The 18,483-nt window shown below is 38.9% G+C and overlaps 1 protein-coding gene across 4 annotated transcripts in view; it reads right to left on the bottom strand.

Annotated features, from left to right (window-relative positions):
* Positions 1-461: 461 nt before the first annotated feature.
* Positions 462-18,483, bottom strand: part of LOC121959502 (poly [ADP-ribose] polymerase tankyrase-1) — a 114,678-nt gene continuing 96,656 nt past the window's right edge. For all 4 annotated transcript variants that reach the window (XM_042508835.2, XM_088070874.1, XM_088070875.1 and 1 more), the window contains 11 exons: positions 17,484-17,672; positions 16,476-16,556; positions 16,038-16,233; positions 15,835-15,914; positions 11,589-11,709; positions 11,032-11,129; positions 7,906-7,980; positions 7,616-7,721; positions 7,169-7,355; positions 6,057-6,213; positions 462-5,685 (listed from right to left, as the gene is read on the bottom strand). In XM_042508835.2, coding sequence (XP_042364769.1) covers positions 5,599-5,685; positions 6,057-6,213; positions 7,169-7,355; positions 7,616-7,721; positions 7,906-7,980; positions 11,032-11,129; positions 11,589-11,709; positions 15,835-15,914; positions 16,038-16,233; positions 16,476-16,556; positions 17,484-17,672 — 1,377 coding nt within the window. In that variant the 3' untranslated portion in view covers positions 462-5,598. The remainder of the gene's footprint in view (positions 5,686-6,056; positions 6,214-7,168; positions 7,356-7,615; positions 7,722-7,905; positions 7,981-11,031; positions 11,130-11,588; positions 11,710-15,834; positions 15,915-16,037; positions 16,234-16,475; positions 16,557-17,483; positions 17,673-18,483) is intronic.

Below are 18,483 nucleotides of genomic sequence, written 5' to 3'. Positions count from 1 at the left end.
ACCAACAAAATAGTGTCATCCTGTGACTCACTGTGGCACTCTGTGGCAACTTGTGGCACGTTGAGACACTCTGTGGCAGCTCGCTGGACGCTGTGACACTCTGTGGCAGCTCGCTGGACACTGTGACACTGTGGCTTCGTGGTGTGAATACTCTGTAAAATACATAAATAACAATGTTAACATGCTTGGTAAAAAATCATGCTGAAACTGGTTTAGAGCTGCTGACCTGTCGTGCAGACAGCAAACTTGTCCCCACCCTCGCTGACAGTGGGTGGGATGGAAGCGTGTACTAACTGCTGAGTGAGTGCCGCTAACATATCGTAGGGTGGCGCGAGTTGCCATGAGTTGTCAGGAGCTGCCACTGATTGCCACAGCATTGCCACAACCTGCCGATGCCACTGGAGGGGCTTGGTGTCTCTCAGGAAAAAGCACAAAACATACAACAAAACAACACAAAAATACACCATGTTACGTTCTTTTATTTTCTTCTGTACAAGAGTGAGGAGTTTATCTGTTTCACACGTCTGTAACCATCTGTACAACAGGAGGTCAAACATTACTGATGAGGAAATGTGTTGATTAAACTGGTGGCTTCTGGTAGAAGGCAGGTCAGAAGGTGAGGCATGGATTGGTTAAACACACACATACTTGCACTCACGCACCCCTCCAAACTATTCACAACAAGATGGCTGACTGGCCCTTGAGACGGATTAGTCGAGACAGACCAGCTCAAACACAACTCAGTTATCACATAAAAAAAGTCTTTGAAAAGTCTTTCAAAGGAAGAAAAATAAACTCTAAATAAACTCACAATTGTCCATAAAAGACCCATTGAAAGGCCCATCTGGAGTTAGTTTATTTACAGTCTGATTTAAAACAAAGCCGACGGCTCTGCTCATAAATCATACAGTTCTGCTGCTGACCTTAATGAGGTCAACAACATAAACTCCACCTGCTCCGTATATGCTGAGAGAGCTAACAGTGATGCTGCCACTTCATCTGAAACCTTAGTATTAGTGCTGGTCTTACACACAAAACCTACTTTAAACTTGCTTTGTTTTCCATTCACCTGTTTAAAAATCTAATCAGAGCTTTATAAATTGGTATTGGGACAGTTGTTGATTACATGTGTATCACAAATGTTTTCCAGGCAGGTAAAATGACATACAGACAGAAATGACACTGCAGTCTTTAAAAATACATACTTTTACTGACTCGCTCTTACATAGGGCCCTATGCTGTGTTGACTCAGTCCCAGTGCTGCGGCTCTTGAATTTTCCCTTTGAAATTTTTTTGCCATTATAATCTAATTTCAAGCTTATTAGTTGTTCTCATTTTTTCTTTAGTCATCAGTTGTTACTCTGCCTACTCATTCATTTTATTTTTTAAGTTTTATTTCATTTCCTTTTCAATTTCCCTGCAATGGATAACTTTGTAATTTTCTGAAATGTGCTGCTATTTTAGTAGTTTACATTATCATTATATTTCACTTTTATTGGGATGAACTGGTGCTATCAAACAAGTGGACTGCAGACAATTTATATATCATTTACTCACAGCATTACCTTCATTTCATGAGGAACCCTTTATTATGGATTCCCCAGTGGTGAAGGGGGAATCCAGATTACTTAATGAATTGAAGTAAAAGGTGTCCGAGTTTAACAATTAGACCTATATCAATACATCTATTCACAAACTCTCACACAACTTGTGCAGTATATTCCAAGTCCTATTTATCCAATCGTATGCTCAGTGCTTTCAGGATATATGCATTTATGCTAAAACATTACAATTTATCACAGGTATGTACGAGCAGTCTCATGCACAGCAGAGTAGCGTGAACTGCTCAAGCGGCACACTTGTAGGCGGATGTGTTTTAACATTTGTAACGTTTTAGAAAAATGCATCTGTTTTGGAAGTACTTGGCATACGACTAGAAAAATGAGCTTGGATTACATTGCATGAGTTGTGGTAGAATTTGTAAATTGATGTTTTGATGTATGTAATTTTGCGGTTTTTCAGCTTGGACCCCTATTACTTCAATTAATGAAGAATGCTGGATTTTTTTTTAGATCTCTGTTCACTGTGTTGTGAGAAAAACAAGCTTTCTTAATGAAACTGACATAAAACACATGTTAAGTAATTGATATACAATGGTCATTTTGCAGGCCAAGTATTTTTTAAGGCCATTTCCCTTTCAATTCCACACAATTTCAAGGCATCTCAAAGACTTCCACACTGCTTGACTTGAAACAACATAACTGACATTGAAAAACTAAACATACGTATGGTCCCACGCAGTGTACAGTGTCAGTAATTTAAAAAAGAAAATCATAAATAATAAACAGAAAGACATGGTCAGTGTTGTAAAAAAAAAAAAAAAACAGTTCAAGTGTACAGTGTGTAGTGAGGTGTTGGCTAATCTGCTGTTATGAAGTTTAGCAAACATGTTAGTAAATACAAATGGATAATACAAACAGAAATCTGATCGCAATTTTATAACACATCCAATAATCATCATCCATCAACCTGCAGATCTCTAGTTGTGACCAGCCCGCTAAATGGCTCGCTGAGATAGAATGACAAGGCTCACTTTTCACATTTGTTTTTGTAATGTTTCAGGAGTATAAAGATGACATAAAATAATGAAAAACAAAAAAGATCATGTGAGGAATACAACAAAAATGGAATATGCCCCAGAAAAACACAAATAAATAGCACTGTGTAGAAATAAATCCTAACTGAATACTGCAAGCCAGCAACTCTACTGTTGCACCACAAGGAGGCATCAACAGTTACAAGTAGAGAGGATACAGACAGAAGGCAGCAGGTTTGTGTAAACAGCAACAGGAAAAAATGTGCGCCCTTCTGACATTAAAAAGCAAAACCAAAAGGTGCTCCAGACATAAATATTGATGAGTAGCACACAGGTGTAGATGAGGTCATGTTATGTAATGTAAATGTTAAAGCTGCACTTGCCAAAAACAGGATTGATTAAAAATAAAACTGAAATAACGTCTCATTTATTCCGGTCAACTAACTTATTTCATTGTTGGTAAAAGTCACTTTTCGCCCCAAATGAGGTGATGGAACAAAGTTTTTACAATAGCAGAAAGCAAGTGCATACTGGTCAGGTTAGTAAACATAATGGGTCTCATTCAGCAACTTTTCTGATGACTTTTTTCTTAAATCCCTCTTATGCAGTTTCATGACGATTTTGACATTCACCAATGCTTTTTATAGCTTCTTGCTATTTGGGATTATTCTTGCACACTGAAGGTTGCACATTTGTGTGCTGATATGTTGGTGCAAAATAATTGGTTATTGTGTTTCCTTCAATTCTGCAATAATATTATCTGATAATATTATAGGATTTAAATTACAATATATTTATCATATATTAATTTAATATTTTCAGTATTTGTTTGGCGGTTACTTCCTGTAGATGTACTTCCACAAGTGTCTTTGTGTGTTTGTTTATGTTCGGAGTGCAGTGCTCTGCCCTATTTAGAAATCATTTGTTCATTTTGAGGCTCTTTGTAATTGTTTTGGTGTTTTTGTAGGTTTTTTGCATATCTTTGTAGTTGCCTTAGGTCACTTTGTGGTCATTTTTTGTTTTTGTGGTTGTTCTGCCCCTTTTCGTAGAAGTTGTAGGACTATTTGCAAGTGTTTTGATATTCTTCTTGTTTTTTGGGTCTCTTTGTGGTTATATTGAGTCTATTTGTGGAAAGTACGTGTTAATTTAAGTGACATTTTCCAGGTGGAGGCTGGGGGCCCCTGACACTGGTAGGCCCGTTCAGTCATCTACCCATGCACTTTAGACTTTTGTTTGGCCATTTTTGACATAATTATGTCATTTTAAAAAAAAAAAATCTGTGTGCACACTGCCCTGCAGTCTCATGGCCCTTTTATGTGGATTGGCAGTCTGTTTACCTTGCAATTAGAGATCAACTGACACACGTTTTATATTTAAGTTGCCAATAGGATTCATCATTGGAAAAACACAAGTGCAAACTATTCTGCAGTTTCAGAAACATCATGAATTTGACGAGACTTTTCTTTGGACCTTTATCAAGTATAAACTGGATAAAAAAAAGAAAAAATGCTGAATGAGGCCCCGTAAGCTTGTTGTGTGTAATTTTGTGACATCACCCGACAAGATCAAGTTCAAACTGTCAGTGCTGTGCACTAGTTTACTGTGTAATTTGTAGTAGTTTGAGTTGCCAAGTGCAGCTTTGAGTTAAGAAGAGGAAGTGTGTGTGACAGTCTGGTCTCTGGTCAGTCTGGTGTGGTTCTTCTGGTTCTGGTATTTAAGTTTTGTACAGTTTTATCTGAGATGGGATGAAACAAGCAGCAACCACCATGTCTGACTGTGGAAGGTCTTTGAACGACCACTAAATACTGACAACAAAACACAGTATGCCAATAATTTGGAAAACTAAATTCTCTTTAGTAACAAAAAGTCAGTTTTTAATTGTACTTGAGAATGTCTTCTTGGCAACTTTAAAAACATCTGCAGTATGTTTAGGTAAGTTAGCCTGACTAAGCGGTATTTTAGGTTGCTGCTTGCTTGTCACAACAGCTTTGCTTAAATTTTGGACTTTCTGCCAAAATAAACCAGAGAGCCTTTTTTGTTAAAATGGTGATTTATGTATTTGAGAATTTGCTGGCGTTTGACATGAACTGGTTTGGTCTGACTGGCTTAGTGAATATTGATGATGGTCCCAGTATGGAGCGCAGTGGAAAGTGTGCAGCGGGCAATGTTTGCAGCAGTGGATTGTGGTCTCCTGTTTGTTTTCTGCTTATTGACTTCTGGGTATTTGTCTGCTGTAATCTCTTTGCGTCTCCCTGCACAAACTTGTTTCATAATTTCTCCTTTGTTTACAGCAGAAAAGCTGTGAGAGAACACAGAGAGATGTGTGTCCTGTTTATATGAGCCTCATTGGTGAAAATGTGGCAGGCTGTAACATAAAATGTACTGGATATCTGTTCTCTCAGCACAGCAATCGTTGTTTCTGGAAGTGGCCTCAGGGTGTTTTTTTGTTGCTGTGGATGATGCACAAAGCCGAAAGAGGACACAGAATCAAAACAACACATTAAGAAATGGAGATAGATTACATGAGCAGCGCGCAAAGGTGCAAAATCAGGGATGTTTGTTTTGCTTTGGACCGTGTCCTGTTGTAATTGCTTCCTTAATTGTTTTCAGGATGAAGCCAGAGGCCTGCAAATTTAAAAAAATAGCTTACTGGTACACTTCCAGAAATGTTGAACAAACCCTTTGCATTTTCTCCTGCAGAATTAGACCCAATTAATTAAAGAAGCTGATGGATTTTTCTGTCTGCTGCTTTGGGCTGAGCATGTCTCACACCCTGAAACTCATCCACTTTTTCTTCTTGTTTTTAGACACATCCATGTCTGTTTCTGAGGGTCGTCTGACTACTGCACAGTCGACACTCCTCATCCACCTAAAGTTCAACTCTGGAGACTTTAATTTTGGGTCTGAGGTTTGAAAACACCCAAGTTCAGTTCCAGTCCTCTTGGAGAGTGACTTTAGTCCTTTTCAGTCTGGTCTTCCTCAGATCCAGCTGTGACTGCATTTTAGGACTTCTGCTCGGAGGGAGCAGCAGGAGTGGCCAGACTCTCCGGCTTCACTATCTGGTAGGTGATCAAGTACTCTGGGTAAGCCTGTGGACAAAGAACACATCAAATCTCTAAACAAAGGGCATATTTCTAGTGCTGAACTTAAACGCACATATAAGAATATAACAGAAATAAATGAATGATAAACAATTAATAGTCATTTATTTAAATGGTGTGTGTATATCTGTATAAATTGAACTTCTTTGGATTTTAAATTGAAGATTTTACCTTGGACTCTGAAATTGGCATTTGAACCTTTTTTTTTTTTTTTTCACATTTTTTAGACAAACTCAATCAAAAGAACAAAGATGATGAAAACCGGCACAACACTACTTATTTTATACAATTAGACATCAAAAATGTTTTACACACATAAACAGGCTGTTTGTAGTGGTAAAAAAAGTGTGTGTTCTGACCTGCTCCCCTCTGTAGATGACGTACTCTGCATACGCCAGCCCGTTGACGCTGGGTCGTCCTATGACTGAGTGGTGTCCAGGCGGCGCATGGGCCATTTTCATCGCACTAAACTGAAGAAACGACTTACCCAACGTCACTCTGCAGAACAGCATCTGCCTGAAATGCAACACACAGGATGATCTTCCTAATGGTAATATCACATTATTATTTGTTTGATTCAAAAATAATAAGATGCCACAATAAGTTTATATCCATTAAGTTTCATTTTGCTCCCAGATTTTGCTTCCTGCAATAAGAGACAGCAGTGATACTTGTTGAGAAGAGATTTCAAATTCCTGTACTCTGTTTCAATTCCATACAACATATTAATAATGTAAACATGCAACATCTAATTTTCATAGTACATTGTTTTTACAATTACTACACAAGTATCTTGTTTATGTGTTTGTGCCTGTAAACACCAAGAAACCCAGATAAGCCCCCTGTTTGAGAAACTAGAAGCTGGAGTACTCCAAAAGAAACCACGTTACTGGTGCATGTGTGGAGCTTATCCTGTTTTTTGAGCGCTGCTGACTACCTGTAAAGGCGAGGCTTTAACTATATGACGTTACAGAAACATAAACAATAGAGGCAGAAAAAGCATCTTATTTCCGCATCGATTACAAAACAGAATTTTGGGAATGAAAGAGGATTCCTATCTTTCGCTTTACGATCCTGTGTGATGATAGCGACTGGTGTTACAACACAGGAATTTTTAACTTTGGTACGACACTTCAAATTAATACCATTTCTGAAAGCGCAGAGAAAAATTATTGGTTATATTTTTTTGTTTACCTTCTTTTTCACAAACCTCCATCAAAAGCACATACAAAAATCAAGTTTATACAAAACATAGCAGCGGTTAGCTGTTGTCACTTCTGCAGTTTGAACAAATTACATAATCAGAACCTAACTCAAATTCGTACTTAAAGTGGAATTGGGACAAAGTCACTGACTAGTAGTTCTTTACTTACACACATAAAGTAGCAACTTGTTTGAAGAAACAAAAAGAGGAATATGCCACTATAGTAAAGAAGATGTTTTTACGAAAAAAAAATAATAGACATTTCACCTGTGGCACACGTAGCAGGAGCGGTCTTTGTGGGTGGGACATCCTGTCCCTCCACCAATCCCATACACATACTGGTTGCTTTTGGAGGAATTCTCAGCAAAATAGATGCCAGCACCAAACATGCCACCAATGTAAGCATGTCGCTCATCAAAGCCCTTGTGGATGATAGCGTTGATGAAGGGAGAACCTGGCAGGAGAAAAAACACATCCACATTAAGGTCACAAATATATGCAAAAAACTTTGCCTGCAGACCTCCACTGTGGGAACAGGGACCCTTATTGTAAGCATGTGCATCCTTATATATAGGATAGGCCTCAAATATAAATAGTCATCAAAAACCACTCTCTATACTTTGGTTGCATAACCATTCCACAGCAGTTCAACAGCTTTAAAAAAATGGCAAAATTGAATGTTGGTCATGATGACTATACTGTGTGTAAATTTACCGTGAAAGAGCATTCGCTCATTGTGATGGTTGTGATTTTCGTCGGCTATTTCCTTTTGTCTGTGTGCGTATCTCTCCCGTAGCTTCTTATTCACCACCTTTTGAATCTGCAGTCAGAGAAAAGAAATGAGGAACAGAGGGAGGGATGAAGAGTGAAGTAAAAATGTAATCATATTTGCAAATGCCTCTAACAAGACACCAAATTTAAAAATGACTTATTCTGTTTAAGTTAAGTTCAAAGTTTTGATCATTAACAGAGAGAGTTTTTGTATGTGCGTTTCGAGTACACACCTTAATGATGTTGTACCGGCTGAAGACTCCACCCGCATTGCCTCCATCTCGGTGTTCTCTGATCGTGCTCTGCAGCTGAGGAGAAAATAAAAAGACAAAAGACTATCAAAATTGCACACTTACACAAAGCTTTTTAAGGTTAAAATGGAGAACGTGTGGGATAAAACATGCTAATGCAATGCAGGATCCATATATTGTGAATTGTGATTCATACAGCTCTCTGAATGGCATGAGAGGACCTCATGATGAGTCATTTTTTACCTCAGCAGCCCAGGAGTGTTTTCATATTTAAAGTGGTATCCAATGGCCACCTCAAATAATATTTAAAACTTTAATTACTGTACCTGCTGTATTTTCTGTTAACTATGACACTTTTAATTCCATGAGGATCCATATCTGGTGTTTTACAAATTGCCATTTACACTACACAGGTATGCTCAGTTGATATTTTATAAGGTACACTTCGCTTAAACTAATTCAGTGTAATATAACCTTCCCGTTCAGGCTTGTTAAACAATTTTAAGAGGTGTTCATCTGAAATGTCATTTTGGAGGATGTAGTTTGTGTTATACAAAAGCATTCACCAGAACCACCAACGCATTCTCACTCCTAACTTTTGAAATACAGAAGCTTAGTCAATGGCTCTACACGTCAAAGTTTGATGCTCCAAGTACCCTCTAGCATCACGTTCGGACATTAAGGGACAGCATGTCAATTTCCACTTCTTACATGCATGATGTCTGTCGAGTTCCTGTCTGTTTCACCCGCAATGCCTGCCTGAACTCGACCCAGCATAGATAACAACAGAGGACGCAGGACAACTCCACTCATTTCCTTCATTTATTGAAATGAGGATCATTAAAGTATTTTCAAAATAAACTTCTGTATGAACAGAAAATGCAGTTTTCTGAATTGTTAAATGCATACTGCCTCGTTTCAAAAATAAACTTCCAAGCTAGGTTTACAAAAATACCAAAAGAACCTGGTTAGGTTTGGATAAGAGCTGAGAGTTCGGCTTTAAATAAGTACTTTTCTGACTAATGTAACACAAAGTAATATATGTCACTTAACATGCGATGCTATTTCAAAAAAAAAAGAATCACTCAATGTTGATTTTTAGTTTAACATAGAACAAAAATAGTGGGTCTACTGGGTAAAAGTCCTGTGTTTGTTTGACCAATCCACCTCCCTCTCCAGAGTTTGTTGCTCTATATTATGGCTGTTGCTCCAAGCATCAAATAATGACACGGTCCAGTGTGTCTCTACAAGCCCTGACACATCAAGCTGACGGTCGGTTAATACTGGGATGCTAGCACGCGGCTGTCATTTTAGGCTTATTGATGTGTCCAACACAATTGGCACTCATCATACATTGTCTGCTTTTTTACAGACGATTCAGCATGTTGAAACAACAGTGGAGCCCAACAGTAAGAGAAGTTGCTCTTACTGGCAGTTCAGCACAAGAAAAAGAACATAAGTGCAGGAAAGCAAAGTCAAGAAGTCGAAACAGACTTGTTTTTTAAGGTACGATTGTTTTTCTTTAGCCATTGAGCATTTTAGCAGATACGTCTCCTGATGGTTTGTGTTGTTGTTCACTGCTGCATGGTATATATGCTCTGTTCTTTCAACATCAGATTGTGTTGTTAATGTGCTAACTGGCAACCTAGTGTCAAAGCGGTCTTCCGTTTTAACTTCTCGAATGACAGTTACAGACCAACACCATCTCATGTTACGGAGGGGTACTTCCTCTTACGCAGGTGCAGAATATGTGCTGGTTGGCTGCAGTTTGGTGTACTCATGTAAAAAGTTTTGGCCAAAACACAGCAACATGAGGGGGCGCAACAGTCTGCTTTTGTTGCAATTAGTTCTTTGCATCACAAAGAGATGTTTGTGTAGTTTAGTCTATGCTCAGTGATAAAGATTGGTTTGGACAAACACTGACCGGTCCTGTAATAAACACTAGCTTCTTATAGGTTATGTTTTATTATCCTGCCTTGGTTCTAGTAGGTATACCTAATAAACTTGCACCTGAGATCACACAGAGCCATAAAATCGGCGATGAACTAGAGCGGCAACTCATTCACAGTAGATAACTAAACAATGCCCGTGGGAAATTTAGTGCAGCTGCAAAAGTGTGGAATCAGCAGCGAAAAAGACGAACTGACTCCCAAAAAGAATCTGAAGTAAAACCGTGCAGACGCTGATGGAGCCTTTGGAGAAGGTTTTCAATGATGTGGGCGAAATCATTTACCGCCTTTCATAAAATTAGCGATTATCCTAATGACTGAAATTATTGATGACTTTAATACTGCTGTGAAGAGGCAGAGGCACTTAACCTGGTATTCGACACAGTCTGAAGAGATCTCATGTCAGTCATTTTTCAGGTTCTCGAGTAAAAATTACAGTTTAAATTACCTGTTAAATTTCTGTTAACATCTGACGGTCCTCATTAATTTTAAATCCATTCAGACTGATATCTGCTGTCTATTTCAGTTACCGCTATCATTTACAAGAGAAATACAGTCAGTGGAGCAGCAGCACTGATATGAAGTCTATCGTGCAGAGCTTTGCTGTACTGTGGTGACACAATGTGGCGTCTCCTTTGTAAGATGTCCTAAGAATTACTAATGATGGACAACATACATATTTTAGAAATATGTCACACTGACTGAGCAGCAGCCAGATGACAGCTCATTGACAAAAGCAGCAATGACTATAATCAATCAGTCAATCAATCAATCAATCTACAATGTACGGAGTTCTAACTTAAAAGTTAAAGCAAGTAACAGCAGCAGAGCTCTCCCTGTGGACCTCTGTCTCTGGCAAAAAAATGCAAATGCAGTTGTGTCTCTCATGTGACGTAAAGTGATAAGATCTGCTGTGTTTACAGTTGCATAATTTTACTTCAAATTTTGCACCACAGACTGTGAGATATATGAGTAAGAGGGTCAAGTTCAGGGCACAATGTAATAATGAAGTATTATGCCCATTTGTGCGGGGACTCAGTGCCAATTGTGTACTTTGTAAGGGCAGCTGCAGTATGTACTGAATTGAAAAGAAATGGGGAACAACTCAGAACGCAGCAGCGGTGTCTGGATGAGTGTGTGTAAAAGTGAGTTTACGTACTTCCTCTTCAACAGACTGGAACTCCTTGTCGTCCGGTGCCAAGTCGATGAGCACGGTGCCCTGGCTAGAGCAGTGGAACGTCAGGTATGGGTTTGCACCTACAAACAAACATTTTGAAAGTGAATAATACAGGAAAGGATAAATGACGACACTGAATTTTATAACATATATTCACTCACACATCTATCCATCTATCTATAGACGTTATATATATATATATATATATATATATATATATATATATATATATATATATATATATATATATATATATATATATATATATATATTTTTGTATGAAATATAATGGCACACACACACACACACACACACACACACACAGATATATACTGTATAAACATACAGATGTAAAATGAGCATTTTTTGTGTTTCTCAACTGGTTCAAAATAAGTTTGTCAAATAACACAATTTAACATTATATTAGGAGAACTTTTAAGATTACTTTCAGATTAAACATCAGTTTAATTTCAGTTAATCTGACAAAGGAACAATTGTGTAATCTTTCTGTGTGTGCGCGTGTCTGTGTGTGTCCTGACCTTGCTGGCCTCCCAGCAGCCTCTCGATGCCCTTGATAAGTTTGTGCCTGTGACCGTAAGCATTGATGCCGATCTCTTTCAGCTCCTCATGACCCATGTCTGCTAGCACATCCAGCGAAATCTGCCCGGAAAGAACAAAAAGTCAAGTTAGTCTTGCTTATGGTTGTCTTCAAATGGAAAAGAATATTTTATGAAAATAATGTCCACTAACTATACTAGCCATACTTCTAATTATACATCTGTCAACTAAATCTTATTTCTTTCTGTTGTATCTAACGGTAGAACATTACAGTTTTATGGTGACAACAGAAAATTATGCTAAAAAATTCCAACAATGAATACAAGAGTTTGGCGATCTAAGACATATCTCTGAGACAATGGGTCTGACAAATATTCATGAGAGAAAGACAGAAGCGGCAAGAAGAAAAGGTCAATGAGTGAGTGGCAGTAATCAAACCATTGATATGCAAATTGGTGATGGTGAAGTTTGCTAGTTTTTTCACAGAGAGCAGAGATGAGATTCATGCTAGAGGCAGAGATAACTCCGCTTTTTAAACAGTAACCTTTACCTACTTTCCTTTGTGTTGCTGTGATTGCTGCTACTGCTAAACACTCTGCTGGGAGTTTACTGAGAAAAGCACCAGCAGAAACAAGCACAACTGGAATTTTGTCTGGCCCCAAAAAAGAATTCAAAAACCCCAATTTAATTTCAGAAATCATAGCAAAGAGATGAAAACTTTCAGGTTTTTTTTTTTTTTTACTCCGCCAGAAGCCTGAATGAGCTCTCTAACAGAGCAAAACACACCCAATTTAGACTAATCATCTAAAACTAATGAAAGTAACACATCAGCGTAGTTCTCACCACTGGCTGACACTTTATGCTGCCATTTCACAATTTCATCACAGTGTTGAAAAGCATCATCTAAACAATCTGCCACCTGGAACGTCAAACTAAAACCCTTCTTCCACTGAAGTAAGCAAGTATATGCAGGTTCTTTAGCACGAGGGGAAAAAAAAAGCTAAAATAGGTGATAAATTCCTCTGACAGTAGACAAATATTTCTTTCTCTGGTATGTCATGTTCAAAGGTTCAAAGGTGCAAAACAGGGCTGCACCTTTTTTATGCTTTTGGCAGTCAGCACAGTGCTTGAGCAGATTTGCTCAGCCAACATTTCATCATAGAACTCCATTTTTAAAGCACAGTGAAATTTGAATGGGCGTCTACGAACTCCGAGTTCTGTAGCTAGGCAATCATTGCAATGTGATAGGGTTGGTTTGGGTACGGTAATCGGTACTGGTATCTTTTTTGAGTGCTGTACTTTTTCTATAATAGCAAAAAAGGAGTTTTTCTAACAAGCCGCAGTCAAAAAGCTGTTTAGACCCAATTCACATACGTGGAATAAGTACATAATTTAAAAAACAGTCACAAATAGCAGTGATACTAGGCTATTCTACTTTTCAGCTTAGTGGCACTTTTTTACACTTCAGTTGGTAACCTTAAAAGTCGGTAGTTTGATACCCAACCCTACAGCGCAGTCTGTGCAACCCTTATCTGTTTTGTTACGAAATCTTTTAGGTGCACAGCTCTTCCCTCAGACCTTCAGCGGAAGCTCTCTTGCCCAGTAATTTGCAGGGATGTTTGAACCTTGCTTGGACTGAGACTGACCAAATTTGTGGCTGAGTCACCAAAGTTACAGATGGTCGCATCAGAAAAGAGAATAAATTTAGCATGTCAAACTGGATGTCATGTTTCCAACCCTGCTGATCAGAGATGGAGCCAATAAAACTACCTGTAACAACTGCAAAGTACTTCATCCTCCAAATAAAAGCCGTTTGTAACCTTTCCCACCAAAAACAAAGGCCAGATGTCAGTGGGTGTTAATGTTTTTTTTTTCGTCCACTCGCAAGGGACTTAAATAACTTCTTCTATTTCCTTCTACTAATTCTTTGCATCTTGCAAGATTATTGCATTCTTTCTGCATGAAAGGATTAACACTAGACAGTAATAAGCGCCAATCCCTATATTTTTTTGCATAAACTGTTCTATCAAACTTTATGTTGACAAAGAGTTTCCACTAATCCTCATCTACAACAACAAACAAATCAGCAGTGGGGCTTTGCAGAAGGGAACAGAAGGAGGATTCACACAGCAGAAAGTTAATGAGTTGTGTTCAGAGTTTTACTTTAAACAATATTGTTATTACCACATAATGAGTAAAACCATGGTTTTATAATAATCAGATATATAAAATGCACTGTTTCACATAATCAGTTTAAGTTCTGCATATCTCTTTGTTATGACTCTGAGTCATGGCATTCTGGAATAAAAATATACTTCTCCATTAACACTGAGCTGACTCTCACCTCTAACTCACTCTTCATCTGAATATTAATGACAGGTTGTTATACCTTTAGGGGAGCCAAGAATAAATGTAACACACATATCCTCTGTATCGCTCCCACTCTGCCTTCTATGCTTAGCCTTTTGCCCGGTGCCACCTTTCAATTTCACTTTCTATTTCCATCTGTTTTCTCTTCTCTCCATCTTCCCATCCATCTCCTTTTCCGTCTACTCGCCTTTCGTCTATATCTCCATCTTTTCCCTCTAGCCTCTCTCACTCCATCCATCTGTATGCCTCGTCTTTTTCTGTTGCTCCGTCGACAACACCACCTACTTCTGCTGTCAAACTCATTCTGTACGTCTCTGCCTGTTGTTTGTACATTAACATTTTCAAAATGCCTATCACACACTAGAAGACCTTGAAAAAGACTTTAAAAAGTCAAAAGTCTGACACCCTCTTACATCTGAAGACAATGTAAGTTTTTAGTCAATAACTATAAGAGACAGGCGATCTTGCAGAGTCATTATTTGCAAGACTGCTATTGAGATAATTTCCATCCAGCCCCCAGTGGAAAATGTTACACCAAACTCCCTTTAAAAATATGACACACTATCGATTCCTTAAAGTGATTGCAAAAAAAAAAAAAAAAAACAGATAAAAAGGAGTCATAAGTAGATGATAGTAGACTGCATTAGCACCCAAACTTTACATTTTGCCGCTCGCTAGCAGCCTCTAATGGTTAGCTGTGCCACTTTAGTGGGAGAAGATCATGGAATAGAGAAGCAAACTGTTTCTAAAAATTAAAATTTCTCACTGAAATAAAAGCTGGTTGGTGGATCAGAATCACGATGAATTTAACACCTACTCTTGTTGACTCCACAACTTCAGGAGTTTCTCCTTCTTTTCCACAGAACAAGAGAACTGCGACTTGTTCCACCTTCTTGTACAGTCCCTTCCATGTTTACTGTCTAACCCGTTTACTGCTTCTTGTTTGGTGCTGGAGAGAGCAAAGCTATTGGTTGTTGACAACGTCACTGAAGTTCAGTATTTGCATCAGCCAAGACTAAATATGTTTTAAACATATTTGGGATTTTGTTTTGCAATGTACAGACAGGAAAAAGTCTGACATAAGACAGCTCAGACTAAGTTTTATCACAACCAAGGCTACGGGAGCGCACCATAACTCCAGCAAAACTCCTACATATATTCCAACATTGGACAGCGAAATCCTCGAAAAAATCGTGTGGTGTGTTGTAAGAGCATAAGAGTCTACAGCCATGCTAGCGGCTCTATGAGGCTGTACTGAGGCACAGTGGTGTTTCGAGCTAAATGTAACTACTAACATCTTCACATGCTGATGCTAAGAAAGTGTGATGTTGACCGTGATCATCATCTTAGTTTAGCATGCAAACATTTGCTGATGAGCAGTTAAGACAAATTACAGTTGAGACTGATGGCAATGTCATTAGTTTTGCAACTATTGTGCCATAAACAAAGCTATAATGAGCCATAAAAGTGTTGGACAAATTAAAATTTTGACGGCCCGTGACAAAAAGTTATGCGATCACCGGAGTTATTACAGCTCATCCAGGGGAAAACGGCGATGTCTCGACTGATTTTTACGGCAATCCAGCTGTTGTTCAGATAATTCAGTCTGAACCAAAGTGGCAGACCACAGAGGAACACTGAGCCATGCTGCTAGAGTATAAACTGACATGAAGAATGTAAAATTAATCAACAACAAAAGAAAGTTATTAAAATAATGAATTTAACACAAGACTGAATTACCTGAAAGTGACAAGACAATGACAAGCTTGAACTATAAAAGTTGGATATTTACATCATTCTTGTTCCCTCTGATTTTTGTTTTCTGCCAGACACAGAAAAAAATATGTGTGTGTTTACCTGTTCCCGCTGAAAGATGTCTCGGAGGTGTTCCAGACCTAGACTCTTCAAGAACTGGTTGATGGTCATGTCGAGCAGAGCTGCAGAGACACAGTGATGTCAGCTGGGTTAATCGAGGAGTCTCAGCTGATCTTCATGTTTACATCACACTGGCATGTTTTCCTTTTTGAAAGTGAGAGCCTCTGATATAGGATACAACTTACTGTATGTACTTTCTCCTTCCTTCCTGTCAGACCCAGAAGCTCCATCTGCTGGTCCAGTGGCTCCACCCACAGTGATGTCACTAAGGGGTGTGGTCAGGTTGTCTATGCTGCTGGCTGCAGACAGACAGGACGGGGATGGAGAGGGAGAGATGACCACACCCCCCGACGCACCTGTACTCACCACACTTGCACTCACCTGAGAGTGGAAGAGAAAAAAAATTAGTTAAAAGGGCCAACGAATCAAGCTTTATTGCTAAACTATTGTACATATGTTCCTGGTTTTAAATAATACAATTTTTTATTTTTTTTGTTTGTTTGTTTGTTTGTTTTTTGTGTTTTGTTCACATGCTTTCGTGACAGCTTTGCAATTGGTTGGACAACTCTGACTCAAATGCATAATGTCCATTTTTAAATACAGTCATTGGTGTGGATACTCACCACAGTGGCCTGGGGTTTTAAACAGCTTGGCAGGGCATCTGGTGGCATGGCGTCAATCAACAATGCTCTGATGTCATCAGCCTGCAACAGACAGAATGACAAGATGTAGATGGATTGTTAATGTCCTGCAGCGATGTATTTTGTTTCTTATGAAATCATCTTTTCAGTTCTAAGTGGAGGTTTTTTTTTTCTATCAAGAGCAGAAACGTCTTGCTGCCAGGTTGTTTGTTTATGTTTGCATCTTTTTTTGTGTGCGCGCAAAGCCTTGAAATACACAGCCAAGAAGAACAAACTAACAGCATCAACCACTTAACATCCACTGAATGAATGGTGGGGGCAGGTCCCAACTTTGAAAAGTATCTCAAAACTAACATGCAGCTGTAAATAATACACATCTCAAATTTTCAATTCAGAGCCAAACTCTGTTGTCGGCTCTTTGTTCAGCGCACTTTGAAGCAGCAGTTGGATTATCTAGGTTGTTTTCAGGACAGCCTGAACAGCAAGAGGCTGAGTTTGATGGTTTACAAATGACCTAACTGTACAGTTTTCTCTGTATCTACTGTGTTAAATAACACTTTTTTCAAAGTCAACATGTACACAGCTACGCGTATAGTTTTTGTGTCATCTCATCTGTGGAGATTAGCCCACAAATCTGTAGCAGAAAGTGGGCTAATTTAAGCAAAATCACAAGTTGCACTTCACTTCCTCTGAACTTCACCTTTAGGGGAGACTGTCAAACCCTGGTACCTACAGGCAAATAAGAAATCCTATCAGGAGGCTCATTAGGAAGCCTCATTAGGATGCAAGGAGTTTCGATGCTACCTATTCTAACCTTAAAAATTTCTGCAATCTTTCTTCATGGTGCTCATCTGTCTGAATAGTTAACCATAACCAGTCAAACATCAGTTGAAGCTAACGATATTGCCACGGGCTGATTCATAACAGGTACAAGGCTCCTAATATGAAGAAATGAGGACTGTGAAACATATCCAAGAAAGCTTCTTGTACCGTTGCCAAGTCCAGCGGCGTCTGTCCCTCCTGGTTCTTCATGGTGGGATCGGCTCCATGGGCCAATAGCAGCGCACAGAGCTGAGTCCGTCCCTTCTGGGCCGCCTCGTGGAGGGGAGTGAACGCCCACTTGTCTGTGGCGTTGACACACGTGTTGTACTTGATCAGCAGGGCGGCTATGTCCACGTGCTAGACGGAGAAGAGGTGAAGAGGAGGAAGGTGGAGGAGGTGGTGACAGACACAAAATGAAAGGAGAAGGAGGGATGTAAGGGAAATCAGACATTAGAAAAACGAGAGCAAGAAGAAGAGGAGGTGGTGGTGGGAGGACAAAGAGAGACAACAAGCATTTAACGAGAGCAAATGTGCGAAGAATGCTGAATGAGTGCTATAAAAAAGTGAGAGAAAAAAATATAATATGTGGGTTTCTGTGGAACAGAAACAGCGTGAATTATTAACTCCATCATGATTTTTGTTTTCCCACAGCTCTTTCCTTTCCCTTTCTTCCTGTACCCCCCCATCATCTGTCTCCAGCTCTTGTCTTTGCCTCAAACACAATGCAGCTTATTTGGAGTACCAGTGGGGGGGATGCGGAAGTGTGTGTATGCGTGTCTCCAAAACGCAAAGCTCATCAAGTTTTCATTCGAACATGTGTTTCATGACTCTTTCAGGAGCAGGATGCTGTCAAGCTATAAGTACAACGTGGCTGAGAGACAACCCAGGACACCAAATGAATGAAATACAACATGCATACATGTCCTAAGAGACATGTATGCATGTTGCATGCATTCTGTGATTCATCATTTAGTCAGAAAATAATTGAGAAAAAATGGCATCATCAATCATAAGTTGCCAAAGCCCAAGAGGTCAAATTATCTCAAAACACAAAGGTATTTTATTATATTTTAGAGAAAAAAAAACACCAAATCTTAATTTTGGCAGCTGAAATCCGTATATTTTTTGTTTTAGAGATAAACATGTACTCGCTTATCAAAATTGTTGA

Source organism: Plectropomus leopardus, chromosome 20 (assembly GCF_026936395.1).
Source record: "Plectropomus leopardus strain MGB_pleo_1.0 chromosome 20, ASM2693639v1, whole genome shotgun sequence".
In the NCBI taxonomy this organism is placed as follows: Eukaryota; Metazoa; Chordata; class Actinopteri; order Perciformes; family Serranidae; genus Plectropomus; species Plectropomus leopardus.
The sequence above is the reverse complement of the archived record's forward strand: the minus strand, read 5'-3'. Positions and strand labels throughout refer to the sequence as shown.